Here is a 27482-nt window from a genome sequence, read left to right as displayed (position 1 = left end):
CTCACAAGAAAGGAATAAGTGAAATCACTTAAATTTGAAGGGAACACGGAAGAGAAAGTAAGTTTGCTTCAGGCTCTTGTAAATTTTTCAGGAAGTTAATGGCACAAAAAAAGAAATATGGTAAAAATATTGTCCACGTGGTAACATGTGGAATGCACTGTCCATTTTCTCAGGCAGTGCTACAAGCAAAAAGACATTTTTAGGGAATGTGGAATGGCTGCAGACTAAAAATAGAGAAACCAAAAATGTCTAGCAAAATGCATTCAATAAAAAAAAATTTGAAAATTACTTTTTTTTTTTTGTATTGTTATTCTTGGGTCCATAAAGGTAGGATCTTTTCTTTCACCAAAATTATATAAGAAGTCACATATTATCCAGTAGATCAGCTTTCCTCTGGCTACTATCCCAGTCAGGTATTACAGGGCATATTTTTCCATGAAGGAAACATCTCCCATGCTATTCCATGGGATGGTCAGAGGAACAGAGTTAATAAGAAGTGTTTAATATGCAGTTTTTGAGTAAGATTAATCAGTCACTTGTCATGCTAAAAAAATTTAATCCAATAAATAATTAGTTAATGCAAATATTCAAGAAAACCTCAATGATTTTTAGCTTGTTTTAGACTTGTCACTTTTCAGAAAATCCAGTTTACTGCAATATTGTCCCCAATAAGGTGGCACCAGGTGTCACCCAGAGCAGACACCTTATTGCTCCTTTCCAGAGCCCTTTTGCTGCTGTGACACATCCTCATCATTCCCTGCTGGGACAGGGCCAAATCTTGCACACAAGTCTTCTATATTCTTCCATATTCTTCTATATTCTTCCATATTCTTCTATATTCTTCTATATTCTATATTCAGATCTTCCATATTCTGTTCTATACAGTAATGAAGTACAAGTCAAACTCCATGGATGCACATTCAGAGTTTTACCTTAGCTTACACTTAGAGTGTGATACCTTGGGGCCTCAGTTTCCCTTTTTTTTTAACAGGAGAAGGGGTAAAACTGCTCTCAGATTTATGGGCTATAATACAGGATATTTAGATCTAAGTCACCCATTTTAGTAATAATCTTGTTTCTATGAAATACATTGAATTATCTGTAGTGCTTGCAGGCAGTTAAAACTGTTAATATTCTTTGTACTTGGTGTTCAGCTGCCTACGCCTACAAATCCATGAATCATGGTCCTCTAATTCAGTTTCCTGCAGTGAAAGCAAGATATTATTAACATTCAAATAAAAAAAAAACCCTCCTAATTCACTGCTTGTATTTAATGAACTGATTTATAGAATCGGGACAGTATTGGCACTGGAGGGAGAATCTGCAATATTTATTTCCACTCCTATCTGCTGTATAAACTGGGGAAAGTCACCAGAGTGCTCAGCACCTCCTTTTCCTCCCCATTTCATATGGAAAATAACTCAGAGCAGCAACAGGACGGAGCTTTAAAGTTAAATGATATTCACTGCAAAAGCTTTCAGCATTTCCATGTTAAAAGGCCCTGGCTTTTAAATATTTATTTTTTTAACAGCACAATAGTGCCTTGATCTGAAGATGATGTGTGGATGGCTTGGGGCTATTAAAGTGCTGAGCAGACCTCCAAGAGTGCAGCTCTCTCCTTCTCCTTTGTGTTCCTGGATTAGTTTATGCAAGACAGGTCTTGCAAATACAGAGCAGAGCATAAAACATTCATCCCCTAATTTAAGGCACGAATTAACTTACCACTCAGATAGGAAAATCCTACATTTAAACTGCTTTCCCTTGTCTCCCTGGACTGACAGGCTGCTGTCACACACAGTGATCCCAGGCAGCGCTTTGAGTGATGCAGAGATAAGGTTTATCTTTGTAAACTGATTTTAATCCTTTTCCTCGAGGTCCTCCTTCTCCTCACTGACTGGCACTACCCACTCTCGAGTCATCATTTCATTTTATCCAGACATAAATAATTTATAGTGTAGTCCAGACAAAATTCCAACTATGAATCTGATCGTTGTTTTAACTATGATGAAGATTCATTAAATTTTTTTGGTAGATAAGGTTTATCTTTGTAAACTGATTTTAATCCTTTTCCTCGAGGTCCTCCTTCTCCTCACTGACTGGCACTACCCACTCTAAAGTCATCATTTCATTTTATCCAGACATAAATAATTTATAGTGTACTCCAGACAAAAATCAAACTCTGAATCTGATTGTTGTTTTAACTATGATGATGATTCATTAATTTTTTTGGTGTCCTCTGCTGCCTTTCCCCCCTTGCCATGATACTTAATGACCTAATTTTTCAGAAAAACAGTGCAATATTATAAACATTTGGCAGGAATGTTTGCAAAGCCATGCTCTTGGTCTAGTATTTCTCCTAGACAAAGCATTTGCAGTGGCAGCTGAGACCTTTGTTAAACTCCCTGGTTTAGAATTTCATTCGAGGAGATTGCAGTGCATGATTCAGCAGCACGTCAGTGCAAGGAGATGTGAATGAATCCAGATTTTGCAGAGCAGCTGAAACACCCATGATCTCTGCCCTGATTTCAGTGCTTGGATTCATTCTCAGCTGAGGTGTGCTTTGCAAAGCAATAAAAATAATAGAACTTAATAATCCTTAATAAATAACCCTCATTTAAATAATTTATAATCGTCAATTAAATAATCCTTAATAAACTCTCAGGATTGCTGCTCCCTGTTGGTGTGGCTGCCAGTCAGAAGGTGAGCTGGGGTCACCATGAGTGCCACTGCTTTCTGTGCTGAGATCTCTGTGAAAAATGTGGATTTTATGATTGGCTTTTCACAAATATTAAAGTGAATATTGTATGTGTTATGTTAGAAAGTGATGCTGTATTAATTTTCTTAAGTAGTATGTTAAATATAGTTTTAGGTTATAACATAATAGAAATAATGCTATGTAAGATACTTTTTTTAAAGAAAGGACTCACACTGAGATAGCAGCCACAGGACATCTAAATCTTTCAGAGAAAGATAATTTATTGTTCCATTATCAGAAGAAATTATTTTCTTCCTGCCTCACTCAGCCCTGAAGATGCTGTCAGGATTCAGAGGAAGAAGCTGACACTGCCCAGACAGAATCCTGTGTTTGAATGGAATTTATGCATCATGGATGAGGTGTATGAATATGCAACAGGCTGTTGCTTTTAAGGGTTAATCTTCTGTTAATGTGGGTCCTTTTTTGGGCTTATTTTGCCCAGAAAGAGGTACCCAGACTGTCCCTAGCTCTTTGTTCTTATTGCCTTGTATTGTCGTAATCCAAATTTTCCAAATTATTATTACTCTAATTATATTACTATTTTTATAACCATTTTCTTACTACTAAACTTTCAAAATTTTAAAACCAAGTGATTGGCATTTTCCCCATCACTCTGCCTTGTTTCTCTCACCAAACCACACATTTCCATCCCCATCTGGGCTCACAGCTGGGGTGGAAAACCTTGCTGCTTCTGAAGATGTGGCAAAAATATTGCAAAACAAAAATACTGCAGCTCAAACCTTGCTGGTCTGGAGTGTTTCTGTGCTCGAATTCCTCACTGGCACTGGGGGAGCAGTGCAGGAATCCAGCCCTGCGCTGAGGGAATCTCATCCCAGCCCGGAGCTGTGAACATCTCGCTCCCTCTCGTGGCCCGGCCGCGGGTGCTGTGGGAATGGGCTCTTGGTTGATTCCCTTACATTGTTTGCAGATAAATCCCACTCTGGATTGGAAAACACCACTCTGCACTCCTTCCCCACATTGCTGAGTCCTCATCCCCACACGGAGCTGCTTTTCTGTCCCTCCCTCATTTGGAACACAGCTCTTCTTTCCAGCAGCCTTTGTTCTTTTGTGCATTTCCTCCACAAAGCTGCTCGTTCTTGGGAACACGATTTGTACACAGAAAGGCAAAGAAACCACATGAATTTATACGTGATTCCTCCCTAAAATCAGAGTTGAAAAGTTGTTTTTTTTTTCATGGAACTTCATGGGGGGTAGTGTTTGTCATTTGTTCATCCATGTGCATTTCATTTCTTCTCAAAGACTCACGAGTTCATTCAAAGAGACAATTAGTCACTTAATGAGGAACTGGCTGTGCCCTTATGCAATGTGGGCTTTGGTCTCCCTGTAAACCCAGGCAAGTCCTGCTACACCCAAAAGGTGCCCAGACACAGCATGGCTTCAAATAGTCCAGAGACAACCCCAGGTTCTGCTGAAATTCCCAACAGGTGGAATCTAAGTCACCTTGTCAGGGTTTCAATGTCTCTTGCTGAATTTCCAGCACATTATCACCATGTGTATTTTAAAAAATTAGGGCATGTAAATTCCTACTGACAGGCATTTGCTTTATCTGTATAAGCTCACTCTCAAAGCAGTGAAAGCCTCTGAAAGTATTAACAAACTCCTAGGACCATTCTGCAATAAATGAGACTGAAAACACAGTCTGAGTGTTTTCCCCTCCTGGCTCCATTGCTGTGTTGCTTTCCTTATATAACTGTTCTAGTTAAAAAACACTCCTGACCTAAGAAAACCTACGTCAACCTTATAATTTTTTGTTAAATACAATGTGGTCAGTGACAGGTTTAAAAGTAGTAAAGAGTGGGCATTCCATATTTAACTCTGAGTCACTCCATTGTCTGTCACGTAGAGACAGCTGCTGGCAGGCTTGGAGAAGAGTTTTTCTGCATAAAGTTCTCACTGACAGAAATCCCAGCTCCAGGGTGTCCTGAGGAGCATCTCCACTCCTTAAAATCTGCTCTTAACCTGTTGAACTCCATGAAAATTCTGATTCCAGGACTGTGTCCCCTGAGAATTTCTGTGTTTCTGGAGGAAGCCTCATTGAAGGGCTCAAAGCTCTGCTCTGGGGTCCTATAAACAACAATCGCTTCTATCCTCGTGAGAAAGGCACTGCAGACCATCTACCAAATGTCTCCTACTCCCTTCACACCTGCGTTTTGCTTCAGGTGGGCAATGCTGTTGTCTTACATAAAAAATAGGATTCAGGCTTTTGTGTTAAATGGCCTGAATTAATCTTTTTCTAATGGAAAACCTTAAAATATGAACATAATATATTTTCAACACTGGAACTTCAACATCAAGTGACAGACTTTGAAATATCATAGAGAAATCTTGCATTTTACATAGAACAACTCTCCCTACACAAAACTGCTGTGCAGCCCTGTGTGCCCTTTCCCTCTCCCAGCACATCTTAATCACTTCTTTCCAGGACTGACTAAAATGCCACCATGGAGAACAGCAATTTGTACAAGGAACATCTGCCCATAAATCTCAAATGAAGCTGTTTAAAATGTAGATATTTGCTTCTTTCTCTTTAAATATATTTACTTTGAGAGTCAATTCAATACATCTAATTTCCTGGCTGGGAGGGCACCTGGCTGCCCCAGAATTTCTCTCTCCATCACCTCCTGTACAGCCTGGAGGCACTGACTCTCTGTGTGCCCATTTCTCAGATCCTAAAATATTTTTTGGTTTCCTCAATGCCCCATAGATTGGAGGGCTGGTTTGTGAACACTGATTTTGGTGAAACTGATTTATATCAGCTGAAAATGCAGCCCCATCTCTAAACCTGAGTGACAAATATCATTGTTGTGGCTTAAGGACTCCAAGCTCAATGATTGTTGCAATTTTCTCATTCACAGTCTCTTTTCTCCTCATCTGACAGCTTGGGCTCTGTGCATTTATTAAACTGTCAGAGCACAGATGGTCAAGGAACAGGGTTTGATTTACAGCTGCTTATCTTAAAAAAGCTGCATGATATGGATATTTGAGTTTGTCAATACTGAGACCTATCTCTTCCTATAGGACACATTCTACTTTTTATTCTTTTATTAACAAGTCTGACCTCACATCCCCTGTCAGATAGGAAAGGCTGCCTGAAACACAGACAGGGGGAAAGCAGCACCTTCCATTCTCCCATTCCCTGACACCAATGAAAAACTTTAAAATTGCCATTTTAGCAGCTGGAGGCTGCCAGGTGTTCTCATCTCTTGCATTCCAGAAATCAGAAACTAAACCCAAAGTGACTCAAAGCCAAAAGATTCAACCACAGGACACATCTTTAGGACTGCACAAATCAGTGACAAGGTATGATGGATTTGAACTCCAAAAGTTTGGGATTAAGGGAAGGTAAAAGCCATTCCTGAAGGCAAAGATCTGTAATTCTGCAAAAGCTGTCTGCAATCCCACACAGCACAATCTGCTGGAAAATCACCCCATAGGAAAGCAAAGTTACCTCACAGAAAACAGATAACAAAAATTGGAGTTATCACCTCCTCTCCCAAGTAATTGAGCTTTTCTTCAGCCTGAATTGGGTGTTTCTGTATTTCAGTACCTGCCAAAAGGGGTGGGTTTGGCTGCAAAGGGAAAACAGGAAATGGCTTGAAAATTAATAAAGCTTGCAGAAAACAGTTTTTATGCTTCTGACCAAATATTGCAGGCCCCACAGCTGCCCCCAGGGTACAGAAACAGGAAATTTGGCAACAGAAAGAGACAGTATTTTTTTTTGAGTTGCAGAGCAGATTTGTAAAGGATGTCACCAAACAGAATGCTTAATTTACACTTTTTGAGTGCTTTTACTGAAAGAATAGGAAGGGAAAATTTGTGTTTACTTTCTATGGATTGGAGGTGTTGCAAGCTAGGATTTTCCTTGTCCAGTGGTGATGGAGCAGATGTGTCACAGCACAGCTGGCCTGTAGATGGACAGATAAATCTGGCCATAACAAAAAATCCAATTCAGCTAGCCTAGTTCACTATAGAAAAGAAGAAAACAAGTCCCTGAGTGAGCAAGGATAGGATGGGATTGAACTCAAACAGGGGAGCCCAGCCAACCCCATTCAATCCTAAATGCAGGTAAATCATTGGCCAAGGAGCTGGGTGGTGCAGGGATCCCAACAAATCAGTTTTCCAAGGGCAGGAATTTTGAAACCCCTGTAAAAGGAGTGATGAACAATAAACTGAGCTCTTTGTCCATGATCCTCAGTGATTTCTGTTGTGTGTCTGTCCCCAACCTACGACTGTAACATAACAGAGATGGTTCCATAGAAAGAGAGATTTTAGCAGCACATGGAGATGCACACTCATGAAAAGTTCTGTAAGAAGTCAGGCAGAAGCCAGGACATTAAAATGTGTCCCCATGGTACAACCCCTGCCCACCTGTGAGGTTCTGTGGGACTGTGGAGGGGTACAGCATTGCAGGGAACCCCAACGAGGGGAGAGAATGATGCATCTGACTCCATCTTATCAGAAGGATAATTAATTAATTATACTATATTATTCTATACTATATTACACTATATTACATTACATCTAAATTGAATCTGCCAAGCACTCAAGTGCACACACTGCACAGAATCTCGTGACTGTCAGTGACAGTCCCAACACACACACACCATGACAGATCAAGGAAACAAAACCCCATCACTGTGGGTAAACAATCTCCACATTGCATTCTACTTTTTCACAAACACAGGCACAGCAAATGATAAGAATTGTTTTTCCTTTCTCTGAGGTTCAGAGAATGTGAAACCCTGAAATATTCTTGGGAAGAATTGTGCCTTCCTTGCTTTTCTCTGTGAGGAGAAATGTGGTGACAGAGGGGTGGCTGGGATGTTCCTCTGTGGAAAGATATTTGTGTGCCCTTCCTAGTGTGTGTTAGAGAGAATTCATCCTTGGGTGTAACTTTGGTCTACATTGGACATTAAACAGAGTGTGGATGATCAGGTGTCACAGACATCTTTTTATGAAAATCCTTTCCTTAGGATTTTTTCCTCCTGAGAAGCTGAGAGACCTCAGGAACAAAATGTAAACATTGATTATCTGCGGCTGTGGAATGCAACAGGTGCATCTGTGATTGGTCTCATGTGGTTGTTTCTAATTAATGGTCAATCACAGTCAGCTGGCTTGCACAGAGAGTCTGGGACAGCTGCCTTTGTTATCATTCTTTCTTTTCTACTCTTAGCTTAACTAGCCTTCTGGCTGAGGTGAAACCCTTTCTTCTATTCTTTTAGTATAGTTTTAATGTAATATATATAATAAAATAATAAATCAGCCTTCCGAAATATGGAGTCAGATCTCCATCTCTTCCTTCAACATAAAACCCTTGTGAACACCATCACAATCATGTTCCCATCTTATGGGTTATTCACATGAAGTGAAACCTTTTAGTGATGGGAGGAATCTCTGATTGAGTCCAAGCCCTGGGTTCCTGCAGCAACACTGGCTGAGCCAGGGGAGAGCATCCTCCCCCAGAGCTGTGCCTGTGAGGCAGAACGTGCTGCAGGTTACAGCCACCGCTCCTGCACTCCCCCAGCCCGGCTTCATTCCTTGCTCTCACTGAACCAGAGACAGCCCGAGCCTCCCACAGGACTCTGCAAACCCTGGTACAATGAGACGGAAAGAACGGATTATGAAATGAAAACAATAAGGGTTGAGTGTGCTTGAGATCCTCTCCACCTCCTCCCCTAAACCACAGGGATTGAAAACACAGACCTGCCTGGCAAAAAAATAAAAAGAAAGAGTGACCCATGTACGCATATCCTGGCAATTTGTGGGATTTGTCATAAGACACCCAGACCAAATTACAACATCCCTGCATAGCTCTAACCTGCATTTCATGGCAGCATCAAGCATGGTGGATCCACTGCAGGCAGCACAGACACACATTAGAATTAGGGCTCACTCCTGCTCTGACCCAGACACAGACACAGGTGCTGCTCTAAATGCAGATGAATTGTTAAATCAGAACATGTATGTGGAAACCCAGAGCACTGGGAATATTTCTGTGTCTGCTCTGGGGTGCCCTGACCCCCAGGGCAGCACTGACTCTGACCCTCATCCATGGAGAAAGTTTCCCAGACTTCAAGATAGACTGGAACCCACAAAAGTGTGAAATAGATTATAGAGAGCAGTACAGGTGTGTCACTTGGTGAGAAATTGAGGGTTTGGGATTTTTAGTGTGTTGTGGATGGCAGCAAGATGGAGGGCACAGGGTGTTGTCCTGGGTTTCTTCTTCATGCTTCTTCTTCATGGGTTTGGGTGGCATTTTGTAATTGGGGCAGAAAAGTCTGCATTGGGGACTTTGGGACCAGTTATTGGGTTAAAAGGGAAAATAATCCAGGTGTCAGCTCTTAATTGGACAGTTTATTCTGAAAAGCCCTTGTACCAAGAGATTGTTGGCCATTTTATGCCTTCTAATGAAAAGCTGCAGAACTCACAGCAGTGAGACTGTTTTAGTGATAAGAAATAATAAACACCTGAGTGTGAACATGAACTGCTGTCTCAGTGCCTTCAATCCAGACCCAGAGGAATCCACAGCTGGAACCCCCACACCTGTACACAACTCCTTTATTGCCACAGAACCTATTGGCTTGACAGAATTCCAAACCAGTGATCCACAGTTCCATTAAACCCCCTTAGTCTGGAACAGTCCAGAGGAAAGCAACTCCCTCATCTCCCTGATCCATCCGCTCTCCCGAGGGCACACTGGCTCCTCTGAAACAATTCTGTTGCTGTTTTCAGTCAGAGGGCTCAGCAGTGTCTCCAGCCCGAATCTCCTTGCACAGCAGCACGCTGTCCCCATGGAGGCACGTTCCTGCCCTGCTGTTCTCCAGGAACAATTCCACCCCCAGCTGACCACTACTGAGACATTTCTAGATTTTGCTGTAACTTCTTTTGCATCTGTGGGCACATTCCTTGCCCTTTGTTGCACTAAGTTACCATGATAGAATGTGATTTCATTAAATAGTTCAATAAAGTTATCTAAGGAGTTTTTCTTTCAGGAACAGGCTGGAGCAGGAGAAATAGGCTCATACAGAAGAAACTATTCCTTATTAGGAAGAATAATAAAAGTATTAAAAAGTCTTGGAGTAGCCACAGGAACTTGGATATCTCCAATTCCTGAAAGCTCAAGTGCCTCAACTCTATACCCAGGATACAGCAAAATTTAAAGCAAGACTTTATATAACTCAGGAAAAAGGTTTTCTTTAGAAAAAACTTATTCCTAAACATGAGACAAATTTGTTTATATGAATAATCATAAAAGTAAAAGGTCTTCTGAATACTTTTGAAAATTGAATGGATTTCTAAAAATCCCTTCTTTTCACTCTTGCTGAGAATATGTTAACATTTAAAAGTCAGTGTTCTGGTTTGTCTTTCCTAGTGCACTGCATTAATTTTTTGTTCTGAAGATACATACAGAATTCCAAACATTCCATTCCGATAAGGTAAAAAAAAAATAAATTGTTTCAGTCTTTCAAAATAAGTTCCATTAAAACTGACACACTCCCCTAGCAAGCTTCAGTTTCTTATAAGGAACATTTCCACAAAAAGCAAACATTCTTTTAAATAAACTTGAAGCAGAGTTATCAAGAAATAATTAATTCCAGATTTTAAGATGCTGAAAGTTTGTGGCAATACATGGCAATATTTATTTTGCTATTTTCCTGAGGACAATCAGCCAACATTGCCTGTTGTTTCTTTGCATTGGCACCAACTGTTCTCATCCTACACTCCTTTTCATCACAAATAACACAAATTTAGCACCATAATTGATAGCTCACAAATTCCTTTGGCAACGTCTTTTAAGAATAAGCTATCCAAGAGCTGGCACCTGGATTATTTCCCTTTTTAACCCAATAACTGATCCCACAGAGCTGCAATGGGGAATTTTCTGCCCAATTACAAAATGCCACCCAAACCCATGGAGAAGGAGGAAGAAGAAGCATGAAGAAGAAACCCAGGACAACACCCTGTGCCTTCCATCCACAACACACTAAAAATCCCAAAACCTCAATTTCTCACCCAGTGACCCACCTGCACTACTCTCTATAATCTATTTCACACCTTTGTGGATTCCAGTCTATCTTGAAGTCTGGAAAACTTTCTCCATGAATGAGGGTGAGAGTCAGTGCTGCCCTGGGGGAACAGACACAGAAATATTCCCAATGCTCTGGGTTTGCACAGGGCTGCACTCCCAATATTGCACATGAAAAGGAGAAATCCTCTCTCTGGAGGGTGGGATTGGCTCTCTGCAAGCCTGTGGGCAGAGAGAAGTGGCCTAGCAGAGCCAGGATGTCACTTGAGGACACAAGCTGAGAGACACAGACACACAGGAAAATTCAGACAGTATTTACTGCAGAATTAAATAGCCTGCCCTAAAAACTATTTCAGTATCCCTAAATGCACATTCAGTACCACACTTGCTTAGATAAACATGGGGGCTCACCTTGAAATTAAAAAAACATCAGTTCACTGCTGGAAATAACAAGAAAAGTGTCCTTGGTGTTGCTTCTTAAGGATTTTTTAAAGACAGTTTGCAGAAGGGAGGGAACAAACACCTAGCTTTGCCTAAATTCCTTTTCCCCCCTTGCTAAATAAAAGTCTTCTGAAAGCCACCACAGGTCCTGTGACTTTAAATCTGAGCTGAGATCATAACTTTGGTCCTGACCAAACAGCGTGGGGAGGGCGGGCCTGGCTGCTCATTGAGGACCACCTTGGGCTGCTCCCATCCCTTGGCTAAAGAAAACAACTCTGACTGCTCTCAGTTTTCTTTAACTGCTCAGTTGTCATCCGAGAAAACCTCCCCTCCTCACGTTACAGCAGCTGAAGGAATATTTGGAATACCAAAGTATTTTTTCGCAGCGATTTCTTTTTATCATCGTGATTCTCCAACAACCCAAAGTTGGATCCGTCTGGTCTCAGGATTGGAAAGCGACTCTCTGAGCAGATCCAACATGTTTCTAAAAGTTCCGTTCTTCATCCTCCTCCTGGGGAGCCTGCCTTTTGTAGCCCTTGCTCAAGAAGGTAAGGGGAAAGTTTGGTTACAGTTATTCCCAGTCATTTCCTGTAATTTAACAGTTTCTGTGCTCTTATGGGCTACACAGTTACTCTGTTCTGTTTGTAAAACTTTCTTTGTAATTCTTAAGCTGCAACAGGGCACCTACTGCAGCTGTGATCTGGATAGAAGCAGTGAAAGTTTTCTATGGGCTGAGTTTGACTCCATTAGGAAAGAATTTTCTGTGTGTGAGCAGGGGCAGGGGCAGGCAGGGCAGGCATTGCCTGCACAGCCTTGGGAATGGCTCCAGTCTCACTGGAGCACTCACAGCAGCCTCTCAAGCCATAAATTAGGGGTATAACTCTCTGAAAGTGACTTGTGAATCTGTTCATTCAGGAGTTTAACTTCTGTGCTTAAAGACATTTCAGACTTTTAAAATTTGAGGCTTATGTGGGGGCTTTGCTGAGTCTAACTTAGCCATAATATAGATATTTTATATATATATATATATATATATATGTATATGTATGTGTATATTTTTATATTATTTATATATATATATACATATAAGTATAATATATATCTATACATATAAATATAATATATATATATTATATATGTGGCTCAATATATATACAAAGAGGGAAAATAAACCGGGTGGAATTATTGCCAAAGCCTGATTTGAAAAGCATCATGTACCAAAAAGATCAAATTTGGAATTTAAGCATTTTGAATTTTATAAGGAAGACACAATATACACTTTTAAGTAAAATAGACAATAATAAAAATTTCTTTCTACAGCTAAAGGATGTGAGTCTGATTCGTTAACAGTAAATCAGAATTACCCTGACCAGTACTTGATTCCAGGAAAGTCATTTTGAAACTCAGTTTTTCTGAGCAGCATTTACCTCATGTGAATGAATTGGCCAAGAGGTAACTTTTAGGTAAAATAGACATTTAAGTCTTTCTACAGTTAAAGAATTGGAGTCTGATTCGTTAACAGTAAATCAGAATTATCCTGACCAGTACTTGATTCCAGGAATGTCATTTTGAAACTGAGTTTTTCTGAGTAGAGTTTGACTCATGTGGGTGAGCTGGCCAAGAGGCAGCGTGGTTTGCAGCTGCCATGGCCATGGAGCACGTTCCAAGCAGCAGCTTTGTACCAGTGCTCTGAAAACAGCAACTCGAAACTCAGCCCAATGCTCTTCAAGAGCACAGATCTCCTCATCAGGCTTAGATCTAGGCAGTCAAACTGCAAAAATTACCTGATTTTGGCCTGATAACGATCAATGTCATCCTGCTGGAAAAATGGAGATATATTGACATACACTGAGTGTGGATGTTGACTTGAAACTTCTAATGGTGTTCTGTGTGTCAGAATGTAAGGCTGAAATTTGGAGTTATGCTTCAAAATTTCACAGGAAAACCAAAATCAACAGATATTAGACAGTCTCAAAAGTTGTTTTCTAGGCTCACTCAGCCACCTTGTTCTTGAAAAGCATCTATATTAGGTGTACCAAAATTTAAAGCCATTAGAAATGAGGCAAAACCACCACTACTTTATAGAATTACCTTGAGCAATCTAAGACACCAGAATTAAAAGGTTAAAAGGTCCTTTATCTTCAAGCTTTTGAGAAGATTTTCAGCTTATTTTCTCTCAACTCTGAGATGAGTCCAGCAATGCTCAGGCTGAAACTCTACTACTAATAAAAAATATAAGAATATTTCCTGCTTTAAGAATAATAATATAAGAATATTACCTCTGTTTTATTACCTGTGCAGTTTGCATTGAACTCCAGAGCTGGATCAATAATGTGATTTACAGCGTGTGGGGTTTTCTGTGTCTGTTTAGGGTTTGTGACTTTTTCTTCACATGGAGCCAGTCACTTAGGACAACTTCCAAAGGATACAGCAGGAAAACAGACTCCAGAGAAAATAAGTCTTGAGTATTTAATGTCTATCACTGCTGTTTACTGATAACCATCAGCAATTACATGTTAGAGACATGAAATGACAATGTTCACCTTCAGCAGTCTCTGGTGACAGGGAGATGGAGAGGGCTTGGTGGAGTGGCTTTATCCAGATCCATGAGCCTCTGGGGAACACAGTTTTAGAGGAAAAAGGTTTCCATCTGACACCTCTTAACCTAAAAAAGGCCATAAATAACCTGCAGCTACCCTTTTCTTATGGCTGGGCACTCCAGGTTATGGACTGAGACCAAATCGAGAAAAGCAGCTTTGCTTCCAGCAGGAAGCATATTTCCAATTTCCAAAAGTATTGCTATTAGTATTATTATTGTTATTATTATGATGTACATTTTGGCCCTTCTGATCTCATTCAGCATGCCAAAACTCAGGCAAATCCTCACACACAGAATCAGACAGACCAAAGGAGCCGAGATGGAAGTTGCCTTTTGATTGCAAATCTTTCCATGGTGCTGTATCATAGCAGGGAGGGAGGTTACTCTGTTGGCTGTCACATAACATGAACAAAAATTAACATGATTGTTTAACAAGATACCACACGTCACCTGGGCTGTATCAACTGTCCATGTGCCTGATCTGACCTGGAGGCAAATATTAGATTTTATTTCCTTATGCAAGGCAGGTTTATGCGAGGTCATGTTACATTTGGTTTGGACTGAAAGTAAGAACATGGGCAGGATAATTCAGATTAAAAGTGTTTATATCATAAGAAAGGAAATTGAAGTTTACAGTCAGCTGTGAAAGACTCAAAAGCTTTCTGTTTTTCAAAATCATAACAAAGAGAATTGACAAAACCACAAGAAAAGAGTGTTTCAAAACAGTACTGATTTGCCCAAACCCTGTCACTATTGCAGTGGCAAAACTACACATTAAAATCAAGCAACTCTAAAGCCCTTTGAAAATCAAACTCTGTAAATGCTGGTGGTAAAAACAAATGGAATAGTCACATTTGACTCAAAAGGGACCCAGTTTTCTACTAAAAATGTGCTGCACAACCTTTCATCCTGCATGAAGAAAGAGGAATACTCTTACACATGTCCCATATGTGCCTCTTCCCCATATGAATCTAACTCTACATGCCCAATACCCAAAATTATTATCACAGAAAGGAGAAAATCATCCTGCTAATCTCAGGTCTGCAAGTCTGAATTTTGCGGTGTCTTTGTGGAAGACAGCAGAGAACAAATAAAATTCAATTTCTCCTCAGCTAGGCAAGGAAAAAATTACCTGATTTAAAAATTTAAAATTACCAGGGGGGTTTGCACATCTGTGTTCTGACAGTTAGTTTTTGAATCTGTAACTTCACAAACAAAGAAAAGAGTCATATTTAAGGGCTTACAAGTGGACCTTTCATTAACTCAAACTGGAAACAGAGAGGCCAGATTCTCAGCTCCTGCATTTCAGCAGTTTCTACTGAATCTGTGCATTTACCTCAGATCATGGATTTGTAAATCATCTAGGGGAAAAAAAAAAAAACAAACCAGCAAAAAAACCCCAAAGCAGCAAAGAACCTGGAGAGCATTTAGGCAGAGGATGAGGCAGGGCAGGAAGGTTTTCAGGCTGTGAGGCTCCAGCAGGACCGTGTGGGGTTTCTCCATGTGTCACTTGAGGTGAGCCACACAAGCACCACAGAAACGCCCACTGTGGCTGGTGGCACAGGGGCTGCCTCAGTGGCACGTTTGTTTTGTTGGTTTGTTTGCTTTTTGTCTGGATGTGGTCAGGGATTACAGGATGAGCCCAAATGCTGCCAGATCCTTCCTCCCAGATCCTCTCAAAGGGCCCCTCTGATCTGTGTGTGCCCAGACCATCCCCTCCGTGGGGATTGATCCCACAGCAAAGCTCAGAGCTCTGCAGTGCACAATTTGTTACACAGAGCTGCAGAAAAAGATGTGGGATTGGGGGTATAGGTATGATGGGGTGTGCTAAAGAGAAACAAATGAGGGAAAAATAAGAGACAAATGCACTATTGATTTCCAGCTCTCCATCTCAGAAGCTTGGCCAAAACTTCTCAAAGGACATGGAAGCTGATGCTGAGCACATTCTCATATTGCTTTATGATTCCCTCATGTTTTTTCCATCCTTGTGCTCGTTGATTACAAGCACTGCAACATCCAGCATCAGAATAATCCTTAGTGAGGGCACAATTCAGCTCTTACACCAGCACCATTTTCAGGAAATCATGTTAGGAGAGCTTGAGACACTAATAAATCTGTAACAAGGACACACTTAACTCCAAACCCACTTTAAAATGTTTTTATGACTATGAAACCCATCCAAACATTAGGCTATTGTTAGTGGAGTATAAAAGTCAGACTAAACACATTTGAAGGGAACTTGCCTTCTGCATGCAATATAAAGTGGGTAGTCAAAAATCACTGTGTGGACAGAATTAACTCCTAAAAGTTTCCAGTTCAGGGTCTGGCATGAGTATTTCAAACAAATGAGATGAGGAATCTGCAAAACATTCTGCTTGCAGATACAAAGGGTTAGTAATCTACAACAAGGCAGCTGTGAAAGGGCACACAGCTGCAGCCTCAGAGCCCATGGAAGGAAGTCATTTAGGGGAAAGATTAGTTTATTACTGTATTAGAGGTCATTTCTTAATTCCTTACATTTGCATTTACATATCCCAGTATTTGTAAGCAGATGTCTCATTTGTGCTGCAAATCTGCCCAATTTGCTGATCCTTTACACCAAGTTTTGTGGTTTTTCTTTGTTTTGGCTGCAACTCTTCCTCCTAGCCAGCCATGCAGCAAAAGACTGAAAGTTCTGTGATTCTGCCACTTTACAGCAAGATATAAGAGACATTTACACCTTGATCACCAGTCCAACCTTGTTGCTCCATCCCTCACTGATCAGAGGAAACAATTACACTGTTATAAAACTGCAAACAGGGAAACAGGGTCACAGGGCAGCAAGTCTCACTAAAAAAGTAATTTTATCCCATATTAATGGCGTAACTCTGAGGTTAGTGTACTTAGTAGAGAAGAAAGCAGATGTTGACACAGCAACATTATTAAAAGCATGAATTTGGAATACTCATCTCTAGCTCTGCAAGGAATACTTTAAAGGAATGTCCTGTAATGGAGTTTGTCATTTCCCTCTGTGGCTGATTTCACTGTACACAGGACAAAGCTTAGGAAGTTTGCAGCTTTTCCTCTCCTGGCTTTGTTTTGTGACTCTAGTTGGGGATCATTGTACACACCTGAAGAGCAGCGTCTTCTCTGTATCTGCCCAGCTAAAGCGCGTTTTGGTTTGCTTTTCTGGCAGTGCAATATTGTAACATTCAGAATGCGAATTACTCGAGGAGCAGCTGAGTGGTTCTTTGCCGCTTTGGCGCTGTTGATTTAAACTCTGGCTTTAAACCAGGTTTTAAAACCAGGACAGCTCCTTTGGCTGAGGCAGCCCCAGCAATAAAATCCCATCTGCAGCAGGGTGTGGTGAGCAAAGGAAATGTTTCTGACAGTTCAGCAAAGCATTGTCATCACATGCTACATGGAATACCTGACCAAAGTCAGTCATGCTCTAAATTAGGCTGAGCTAAATCCTTCCTTGTGCTTCATGACCATTTTCCCAACTGGCAGATCCTTTCCAGAGTTTCTGGTGTTCTCTCATCCAGCTTCCTTTGTTATATATAGCAGAGCTGTCAGTCTTTGTCTAAGGAAACTGCAGAAAGCACTTCAGGATTTACACAGTGCATACTTTCTCCTGAACAACGGTCTAGACATTGAAATACACGCCAGGGGATTTTTAAGGACATGACAGATTACCCCAGCTTCCAGAAAGAATTAAGAGAGAAAGAAAATGCCAATGTTGTGGCCCCAAACAGGCCAAGGACACAGAGCTCTCTGGATACTCCAGATATGATTTTGCAGGAGCCCCAGGCACAAATGAGAATTTCAGTTCTCATTAACAAACTTCCCTACTTTTCTGAAGTTTGAAAATTGTAACTGTCCAAAGATTCAAGCTGCAAAATTCAAACACCAGAATCCACTATATTATATTCTTCAAACCCTTGCATTTTCAAAATGCAAAAAAATTTTGTGTCTTGGATTTGGCAGTGTTGAATGATTTCACAACAAAAGAGACACCTGTATACTTAAAAAAAATCCAAAAGTATAAAAATAATGGAAAATTATTCTTAGAGAAAATTAATCTAATGTTGAAGGTTTTGGACATGACTCTGGAATACGCTGAAATTGAGGATGAAGCCAAATCACAGACAAAACTGCTTTTGAAAGTTACAGAGCTGCTGTATTTAAAAGGCAGATCCCTTGCAAATCAAACATTTTTGTTCAACCTCCACCACCATGATCAGAAATTTGCAATGAACTTCAACAGAACCAGTTCCAATTATGAGATACTAAGACTCAGTTTGCTCACAATCAAAGGAAGGTCTCTAAGTGAAGAATACTTCTGCAGGAAGGGAATTCCTGTATCAGGACATAAATGCTGAATAAAATGCAGTCAAAACAGGAAGGCCAACACACTCATCCACACTCAGTCTTTCAAACAACACCCCTTGGTCTGCACCAATTCCGGAAGCAGAAACTGAAAACCATCAGTCAGCTCCAGATGTTTGCTCTGCTACATCTCCAACAGAAAAGTGATATGTCCCAAGTGACCCATCCTGCTAAACTCTCTGCTAGTTAATATTTTTAGCTGTTATAAATAACTGAAGCTGGGTTTTTTGGGTTTTGGGTTTTTTGGGTTTTTTCTTCATGTAGAAGCAGAGGGCAATGAGCAAAGGATTAGTGCAGTTCTTGCTGGAGGGAATCCTTTAAGGTTTGCCATTTTTATCTCCTGGTCTCTTATCAGAAATGGAAACATTCTATTTTGAGGGCTTACTATTTCAAGGACTAAGCTAAAATACAGGCTTACAACTGCCTTTACCCACTGGGGTTTGGGTTTATTTTGGTTTATGCAAGGAAAGAAGCAAGATCTTACAACATATTTCATCTTCAGAAGTGTCTTTGTTGGTTTTGGAGATACCTGAAAGAAATGCTAATGAACAACAGTTTTACAACTCCCTCTCCTTTCCAACACAACCACTGTGCTCTGAGAGCAGCTCTAAGAGGTTTCTCTAGTAAATTGTCACTCTGTGCATGCAGGTAGTGAGCTCAGCTTCCCCTAAGTGGGTCATGGGATGCTTAAGCAAGGGAGGTTTTTCAAAGTAATATTAAACTTTTAAAGACATCAGATTTTGTCCTGGTGTGAGAAGCTGCAGCCTGAGAGCAGCTGGGGCTTTGAACTGAGGGGCTCCCAGCTGGAGCTTTGGCAGAAAGGGATGCAATGATTAATTCACATCTGCAGCAACATATAGCTGCAAACAGAGGGGGCTCCTTGGAGACAGCCCAGCACTGCGAGGCAATGTTTTTATTTACAACCTCCTCTGAGATAATATTAAGAACACATGCAGATGCACCACTCAGCCCTGACTCTTGCTACATTTGGCCCACATCAGATGAAATCCAGGAATGACACAGGCACACACCCCTTCAGCCCCATCTCCATCCCCTTTGGTGGCAGTGGTGCTGAGCCCTGTACTGGGTACAGTGAAAGAAGCTTAAAGTCCAATTTCATTTCAATATTTAACTTCATTATGACTTTCTCTGACAAAGAGCTGTCTAGCAGCCAGTGTGGCCTCCTACAAATAGTTTCCCCATCTTTCTCTGGGTAATAATTTGGTAGGGTCTAACCACCAGCCAGTCACCTCCACTGTCAGTCTAAAATGAACCTGGAAACAGAGTCCAGGGATTATTCTGCATCAGATACAGAATTTCAGCTTGAACAGGGCTGGGACAAGACCTTCAGAGTGACAGAAACCAGATCAGATCAGTCTGAGCCTTGGGCAGCTCACAGGGAAGCCATATTCCAGTTTCCCTTTGCAATTAAGGAAAGGCAGCACTACCAAGGATGACCCAAATCTCAGGTGAGCTGAGTTATCTTCCAGAGGAATTTGTTTTTCCCTACAGACTATCAAAGAAGATAAGGGCAAGTAGACACTTTATTTAGGTGCCTTTATTAAGAACCTAAAATTAGGCAAGATTAATCTGGGCCACCTCCTTTTGTCAATCAGAGGGCAAAAGCACTGAAATAGGTTTTCTTGCCACTCATGGCCAAGAATCTGCAAAAATCATCACACAAAGAAAAATTATTTTATATTTCTTTGTGACATTCACTGATTTTCCTCACCTTTGCTGTGTGACATGCTTTCCTTTCCTGCCTTCACTCTCAGGCAGTTTTCAGGGCTGAAAGCTGCTGCCATGCCAGGAGTATAAGCAGCTTCTCCCAATAAGCTGCTTGTTGTTAAAAATTTGCAAATAAATATTGCAAAAATAAAATTTTGCAAAATTTATTTCACCTTCTGCTGGGGGATTTTCCTCTAGTAATTGGTTTTCTCCATCAGTGCTTATTTTCAACTAGTGAATAAAGGATGTTTCCTCAGTTCTGACTGGGATTACAAGGTAAACTGATCCATACACATTTGTGCTGCTGAGTTCTATTGCTGCTTCTTTGTTCACACTTAACATTTACATAGCTGTGATTGCACATCACAATATTGTATTTTAAAAATATGGTTTAACAAGCAAAAAATAAGGATTATAAAATAGTGCTATACCTTAAATTGCACTGATATTAGAGAGTGTCTAAATATACAACAAACAGTCAGCCCACTTTATGCAACTTCAACAATACCTTGGGTATTTCAATCAAAAATGACCAAACCATTATTTTTAACATCTAATTTGGAATCTGATTTACCCTGTTCTAGTCTTTCCATGGATTATTAAGTGATTTCTGGGAGACTGGCTTAATTAGCCACTATATTTGGCCTCATGTTGGCATAACATGAATATAGTTTCTTCATCTATTACTGCCTAAAGTGCTACCTGAAAATCCTTTTGGCTCCTAAATAGGAACTGTATCTGTATTCAGGCTTATTAGGATACAGAAATATAAAATTCTATTTACTTCAGTAAACATGGAATTAGACATCTAAGTTTAGTTCAGTGTTTGCTCTCTTAGAAATGGGACAAAGCTCTCAGTCTTTTATTGGTTGGGATGGATAAAAAATTTCTAGTTTGGTTCAGAAAATAGTTTTGGAAGCCAAGGAAAAATATTTGCAAGTTTCCAGTAGAATGCAAATGAGAGTTTCAAGCAAAACCAGGGTTTATTTTTCTCAATGGCAAATCATTCATCTTCTGCTTGAAAAATTTTCTCTAAGCTGCCAGTACATTTTTTTACTAATTTTAAAATTAAATATTGGCTTTTTTATTTGAAATAACATATTTATATGAAAAGGAGCAGGTAAAAATGAACAAAATTTAAACAGAACTCACAATTAAAGAAAAAAAAATTCTGAGTAATATTTACACAGCTGATCCAAAGAGATTTTACCCTTTTTATTAATTTCTGGCTGCTATCAAGCAAAATGCCCATCCTTTCTAATTTCAGTCACAGAACAAAAGCTGTTTACTTGCCTCCATATAATTTATAAAACAAGTAGAGTGCATTTAGGAGTATTAAAGTTTTCCATAAAAAGTATTTGGAATCAATCCAGCAATTCAGAAATTGTCCAATGCAGAGGAGATGAGAATGTTTTCAGAACACTAAATAAAAAGTGTCATTAGTAGAAAGTGTTATGATTTAATAAAACAAAAAGCTTGTGAATATTTCTCATACCTAATATATTCAAATTATACAGTAATTTTCATTTTTTCAAAGAACTGTGAAGAGCTGTCCTTTTTCTGATCTGGTTGCTTTGAAAAACAGAAGTTAGATGCAAAATTGGAGTCTAGGAAAGAAGTTTTCAGTGCTGTTTTTGCCCCAAGTTCTTGCTCAGGACATTTAGTATTAGCTCTTTGCTTAAATTTCAGCACTGCTATCTGGAATTCACCAGGAATTACAAACTCCCAGGAGCTCTCACAGCACATTAACATCACACTCTGCCTGCCCCAGGTTTATGAATCAGCACAAAATGGAATTAGGTGATAGTTTGGTTTTCAGGTTTTCAGCACATTCTTGGTACTGCCAGTTATCTCCACACTGCCCTGCCTTTCCTGCTCTACCTTATTCCAGCTCATTTCCCCATTGATGAATTCTGGCTGTATTTATAAATTAACAGCACTGTGTGGGCCAAAATCTAAATATCCATTTTATCAAAGAGCACAGATGAACTAGAAGTCTAGAATAAAAACAAACAAACAACCCTTACATTGTTATCTAAAAATTCAAATTATGCCAAATAAGCTTTGCAACTTTAGGAAAGCCTCAAGACTGATTTGTGTAAGAATATTTCCAAATTATAGCTGCACCCATAAGCATTGATGGCAGGTCTAAAAAGAAAGATTGCAGCTGGGCCTGAGCTGAAAGATGGGAGAAAGCTTTTCCTATTTTAGAAAATGGAAGATGCTTGAAGGAATATATCCCAATACAGTAGGTAATTCTTAGCTTGAAATCTGGAATCATCACATCCACTTTGGAGAAGCTTTTCTTAATAAAAAAGGAAATAATTTCTTGGACAAAATGTTAGTCACCAGTATGCTTCAAGGTTGTACCAGAGTTAAGTGATGGCTTCAGCTTTTTGTCCTACTGCTTTGGACAAGAGTATAAAGAATTCAAGCTTATTCCAAATAATTTCCCATTCCCATGTGGGCAAGGGCAGGGAGACCCAATACCACACAGAGGTCATGTTTGATAAAGTTTATTTTTCAGAGGAGCCAGAGCATGTGACTACCAAGGAAAATCCTGACTAATTTTCTAAAATTTTATGCAGCAAGCTCAGTTCTAGAAGGAGAAGAAAGTGCAACAAGTGATTTCAGAGACAGAAACGACACAGAATTTGAAGAAGTACCAACAATTGTGAGTATATAATGCTGAATAAAAGATCCTTTATGTTACCTTCTTGTTCACTGCCACTTCCCACCTCTTCCAATTCAGTATCTCTCAAACAGTTTCAGTGAAACTAAACTCAAAAACTGCTTTACAAAAACCCACTGAAAAAAGGCAATTCTGCAAAATTCTGCAGCCTTCTCCACCTTTTGCAGTCCAACCAAGAGATCTGATGTAGAAATCCTTAACTGGGAAGACAAATCAGCTTATCCTGGTTTGTTTGGTCACTGTACACAAGTCAAACATAAGAGGTGACAGCTAAACAAGCATCCACACCTGACAGACCAAGAAATTTAAATGCTACTTTAAACATGTAGACTGAATGTACTGAGGGGGATTTTCCCTCTTTCCCCCCTCCTTCTCACAAGACTACACAATGTAATAAATGTTTTGCAGTTTGGAGACCTGAAGACCACAGAAAGTAGCTTCATCCAGGATGGAGAAATTGAAAATGTTACTGCTTATGAAGTTAACACAGAAAGTGTTGATGGTAAAAATCCCTTTCATTTCTATTTTTAGACATCAAAGTTATACTGCCATCTACTAAACAATATCTGGAAATCTCAAATACTCTCTAAAACTTTATTTGCTCATTTTTTTATCAAAAGAACAACCTCAAACCATCGTGACAAAGTGAATAAAAGTTTTCCTTGGATATAACCTTTCAAATTGGAGGGCAACACTGTGAAAGCAGAGGGAGTAATTATTGTCTTTCTGTCTTTACAGGTGAACGGAGCGGGGAAACAGAGAAAACTGATGAAGGTATTAAAGAGAAGATTTGCTTATAAAGACAAGGGAGAAATGTAACTGCCAGGCAATTCCCCTTCCAGCAGCCCTTCCTGTGCCCATGCCAGTAAATAAAGGTTCCAGGGGAGGCACAGCTGCTCCCTGAGCTGCTTTCCCTCATTCACCTGCTCGCTGTCTCCATTCCCACATCCCTATGGAGCCCTTCAGCCCAAAGGCATGGCTCAGGCTGTGGCATTCACATTCCCTAAAAAAACCCCTTGGCCCAGGATTTTTCTCCTGGGAAACTGAGAAGCTTCAGAGAAAAAGGAAAACAATAATTATCTGATTGCTTCTCCTGTGTTTTGCTGCTTTGGAATGTGTTTGGGGATTGTTTACCCACAGGTGATTGTTTCATTGGATTCTGCTGTGAGTTGTTTTCACTCTTTGGCCAATCAGGGCCAAGCTGTGTCAGGACTCTGGAAAGAGTCACAAGTTTTCATTATTATCTTTTTAGCCTTCTATTATATACAATTATCTTAGTATCCATTCTGTATTCTTTAGTATAGTTTAGTATAGTATTCTTTAATATAATATAGTATCATAAAGCAATAAATTAGCCTTCTGAGAACATGGAGCCAGATTCATCATTCCTTCCTCCATCTGGGAGGAACACAAATACAATACCAGGCTGCTGAACATCCAAACCTACTTAAAATTCACAAGACAGTATGAAGTTTCCCCAAGAAGTGGGATGGATGCAGCAGAACAGCACCAGGTCTATCAGTAGCCTTCTATCAATGGTCTCCATGAGATACATACTAACATTCCCATTTTCCAATGGTCTCCATGAGATGCATACTAACATTCCCAATTTCTTCTTTCAGGTGGTCTGGGAACAATTGCACTGCTTGGAATAATTATTGGCATCATTGTTGCAGTTGGAATCCTTGCAGGAATAATAATTGCAGTTGTGAGGAAGATGTCAGGCAGGTACTCGTAAGTAAATTGCTCATCAGGATTTTTCTTCAAGCATCTTCCTCTGAGCAGGGTCACAGGAATAGCTTGGGAAATTTCTAAGGTTTCTATTTTGACAAAAACCACCTATTTTCCTGGTTTACAGTGCCTTAGACAGACTCAGCAAGAGCTGCCATGGTGTCTTCATGCTCTCATGAGCTTCAGAAGAACTTCCCAGACAGTGTGCACATACTATTATTATAATATCAGGTGCTTGGGGCTAGGATTACTCTGGGACACAGGAACAAAGTCATTCACTAGGGACCACAACAGGTTCCAGAAGCAGTGGGTAATATGTGAACATTGGGTGTCACCATCACATTCTCTGGAAAAATTCCTTTGCCAGGATTTCTCTCCTGGAAAACTGAGAAGCCTCAGAAAAAAAAAAATGAAAACAATATTATCTCAGTTGCTTCTCCTGTGTTTTGCTGCTTTGGAATGTGGTTTGGAGATTTTTTTACCCACAGGTGATTGTTTCATTGGTTTCATGTGAGTTATTTTGACTTAATGACCAATCATGGTCAGGCTGTGTCAGGACTCTGGAAAGAGTCACAAGTTTTCATTATTATCTTTTTAGTCTTCTGTAAGTATCCTTTCTCTATTCTTTAGTATAGTACAGTTTAGTATTCTTTAATATAATATAGATCATAAAATAATAAATTAGCCTTCTAAGAACATGGAGTCAGATTCATCATTCTTTCTAACAACAGAGGTCTCAGAAAATATCAGACATTGGGGAGTGATCTCTACCTTCTTTTTTGGTGACACACAAATCTAAAGAGTTTTACAAACTCTGAAGGTAAGAGAACCCCAGGAAACTGAGCAGATCCTGAGCACCAGGAGAAAGCCAAAAAGGAACTAGGAAGAGAAATAAAGAGGTGATAGGAAAGACAAAGAGAAAAAAAATTATGTGACTTATATTTGGGTAATGATGAACAATAAAATGTCTGCTTTTTGTTTTCCAGGCCCTAAACACAGTTGAAACAAGCAACCATGCCATTCCCTGCTGGAAAATACAAGTGCTTCTTATTTCATACAAACTAAAGACTATTCCTGTATTTGTGTGAGAAGATGATCCATGGAAAATATAATCAAAAGATTTCAGATCTATGGGGATACCACACAATTCTAAGGACCACCCTCACACCCCCCCCTTACACAGAGCATGGAATGTTTAATAGGATTTTTTATTAACCAGAATTTTACTAGAAGAAAAAGATATTGCAGTAAAAAAAACCCTGCAGCAAAGAGATGTACATCTGAAATGTGATTTGCAGGTATTATATGCTTGGGTTTTAAATGTTACCAAAGATTATTTCACATTACATTATATGTATTCTTTTAAAACAAAAGGTGGTTTTGCCTGGTTAAGTGCTCCTTAACTTGTTTATTTACCACATGATGTATCAAAAAGGAGAAATTAGCTTCAGTGAGAACCAGTTATTTACAAATTAGGAAAAATACTGGATATTGGAAGCTAAAATCTTTCTACTGCTGATACAGATTTTCTGCTCTTGATATTTATGTTATTTTGTGGCAAAATATGGTAGGTCTGGCTGGAACTGATCTACCAACTGAGAGCTTGCTCGTCTGACTATGGCATCAGGAATTTCCTGCCTTCTCTTGTTGCAGAGACATGCAGGAATTGAAATACACATCCTGAATTAAGGGGTGCTTGGAAAATACCCAGTTTTGATGGGTCACTTTAGAGCTGACGTGTAGAAGCTTTTGAATTAGTGCACACTGTGTTTTCTCATTATGCCTGTCCCATTTTCTAACTGTGCAGCTGATTTGTTTGACAACATGAGCAACACCAGGTCAGAATGTGTCACTGAGGTGTGATGCAGCTTTTCTGGGGCGTATTTAGAGCAGCACAACCTGGATATACAGAGCTCAGAGCAAAGGCTTTGCATGTCAAGCGACTGCAGTGCATCAGGCTTCCTAAATGCTACAACACTTCAGTGTTTGGTGTGAAAATCATGAGAATCAATATCATCATCCATTGCTAAATTTGTCAGCTTATCTGTGTTTGCTTTTCTGTTTCTTTCATGTGCCTTGAACTATCATATCAATGAAAGCTTTGGTAATAAAAATCATAATATAAACTGTATTATTTTACAATAATTGTTCTTGTTTTCTTAAAAAAAAACCAGTAAAATGTCTTACTGTTCCTTCAGTTTTCCTGACTTATTTTGCTAATTGTCTTATCAATGTAATGTCTACAACCAACTCATTTGACATTGATAAATGAAACTATAATTGAAAACTAAACACATGAATTAAAACTGATTCAGAAGTCTTTAGTTAGTTCTGGAGCTGATGTGATGAGACCCTCAGTCTGTGACCAAGGAGTAAGCTTAATATTTATCATTGTGTAAATTGATAAATAAGCAGCAAAATTCCAGTTTTTTTCTTCTTGCAGCAAAAGAATATTAATTCTGTTAGCCTCAATTTAACATTTTCTAATCTGTACTGGGAAATACCCCATAAGGTGCTCTGATGCCTGCTCAAATCCGTGGCATATGGAATTATGAATTATTCACCCACTGAAGGGAATGCACAGATGTCACCAGTTTCTTCTGCCTCAGCTCACTCACTGCTAATTTGCAAGAATCAAAATGAGGAAACCTTTCTTACTCAATAGTAACAAGCCCCCCATTTGAAAAATGGATAGCAGAGAACCTTTCTGGGCAGTTCTGAGTTTTCATGGGCAGAACAATTGAACAGGCAGCTTTCTGCTCAAGGACACTGTGCTTTGTTCCTGCTCCAGAAGCCATATTAACTTCATATTACAACAATATTAATTTTTCTGGTCTTATCTGTGCCTTTGTAGAGCATCCCCTTGTTTAAGGCAAGTTTTTTAAATCTTAGGTAAAAAAAGTCAATCCTTGACCAAATGGCCCACACTCCACTGAAATATTTAGGGGGAGTTTCCAGCCCTGGAGACTCAGCAGTAAATATTGTGCTGTTTTAAATCTGACAACAAAAACATGAAGAAAATTTCCTTCTTATTATCAGCTGGAGTCCAGGATACTCATTTATGGCTAAAGAAAATAAGGACTTCAAAGAACCAAAAGATATCTCTTACTTTGAAAATCCA

The 27482-nt window shown here is 39.6% G+C and overlaps 1 protein-coding gene and 1 long non-coding RNA gene across 5 annotated transcripts; one reads left to right on the top strand and one right to left on the bottom strand.

The window, feature by feature from the left end:
- Window positions 1-558: 558 nt before the first annotated feature.
- LOC135456545 (uncharacterized) lies at window positions 559-8669 on the bottom strand. Of its 2 annotated transcripts, none has more exons than XR_010442568.1 (3): window positions 8595-8669; window positions 3496-3639; window positions 559-877 (listed from the first exon to the last, which is right to left on the bottom strand). It is a non-coding gene; the product is annotated as an uncharacterized LOC135456545 (long non-coding RNA). The 2 variants fall into 2 exon arrangements; XR_010442567.1 differs by lacking the exon at window positions 8595-8669 and adding an exon at window positions 6262-6344.
- A 2717-nt stretch (window positions 8670-11386) lies between these two features.
- Window positions 11387-26567, top strand: PDPN (podoplanin). Of its 3 annotated transcripts, none has more exons than XM_064730617.1 (6): window positions 11387-11791; window positions 22527-22612; window positions 23039-23132; window positions 23369-23404; window positions 24253-24364; window positions 25348-26567. In XM_064730617.1, the coding sequence occupies exons 1-6, from the start codon at window positions 11722-11724 to the stop codon at window positions 25352-25354; spliced, it is 405 nt and encodes a 134-aa protein (XP_064586687.1). In that variant the 5' UTR covers window positions 11387-11721; the 3' UTR covers window positions 25355-26567. The 3 variants fall into 3 exon arrangements, with proteins under 3 accessions (XP_064586687.1, XP_064586689.1, XP_064586688.1); XM_064730619.1 differs by having other exon boundaries at window positions 11428-11791; window positions 24253-24358; window positions 25348-26558; XM_064730618.1 differs by lacking the exon at window positions 25348-26567 and having other exon boundaries at window positions 11576-11791; window positions 24253-24368.
- Window positions 26568-27482: the final 915 nt, after the last annotated feature.

The sequence above is a fragment of the Zonotrichia leucophrys genome, chromosome 21, assembly GCF_028769735.1.
Source record: "Zonotrichia leucophrys gambelii isolate GWCS_2022_RI chromosome 21, RI_Zleu_2.0, whole genome shotgun sequence".
In the NCBI taxonomy this organism is placed as follows: Eukaryota; Metazoa; Chordata; class Aves; order Passeriformes; family Passerellidae; genus Zonotrichia; species Zonotrichia leucophrys.
Note: the sequence above shows the minus strand (reverse complement) of the source record. Positions and strands in the feature narration are given on the sequence as shown.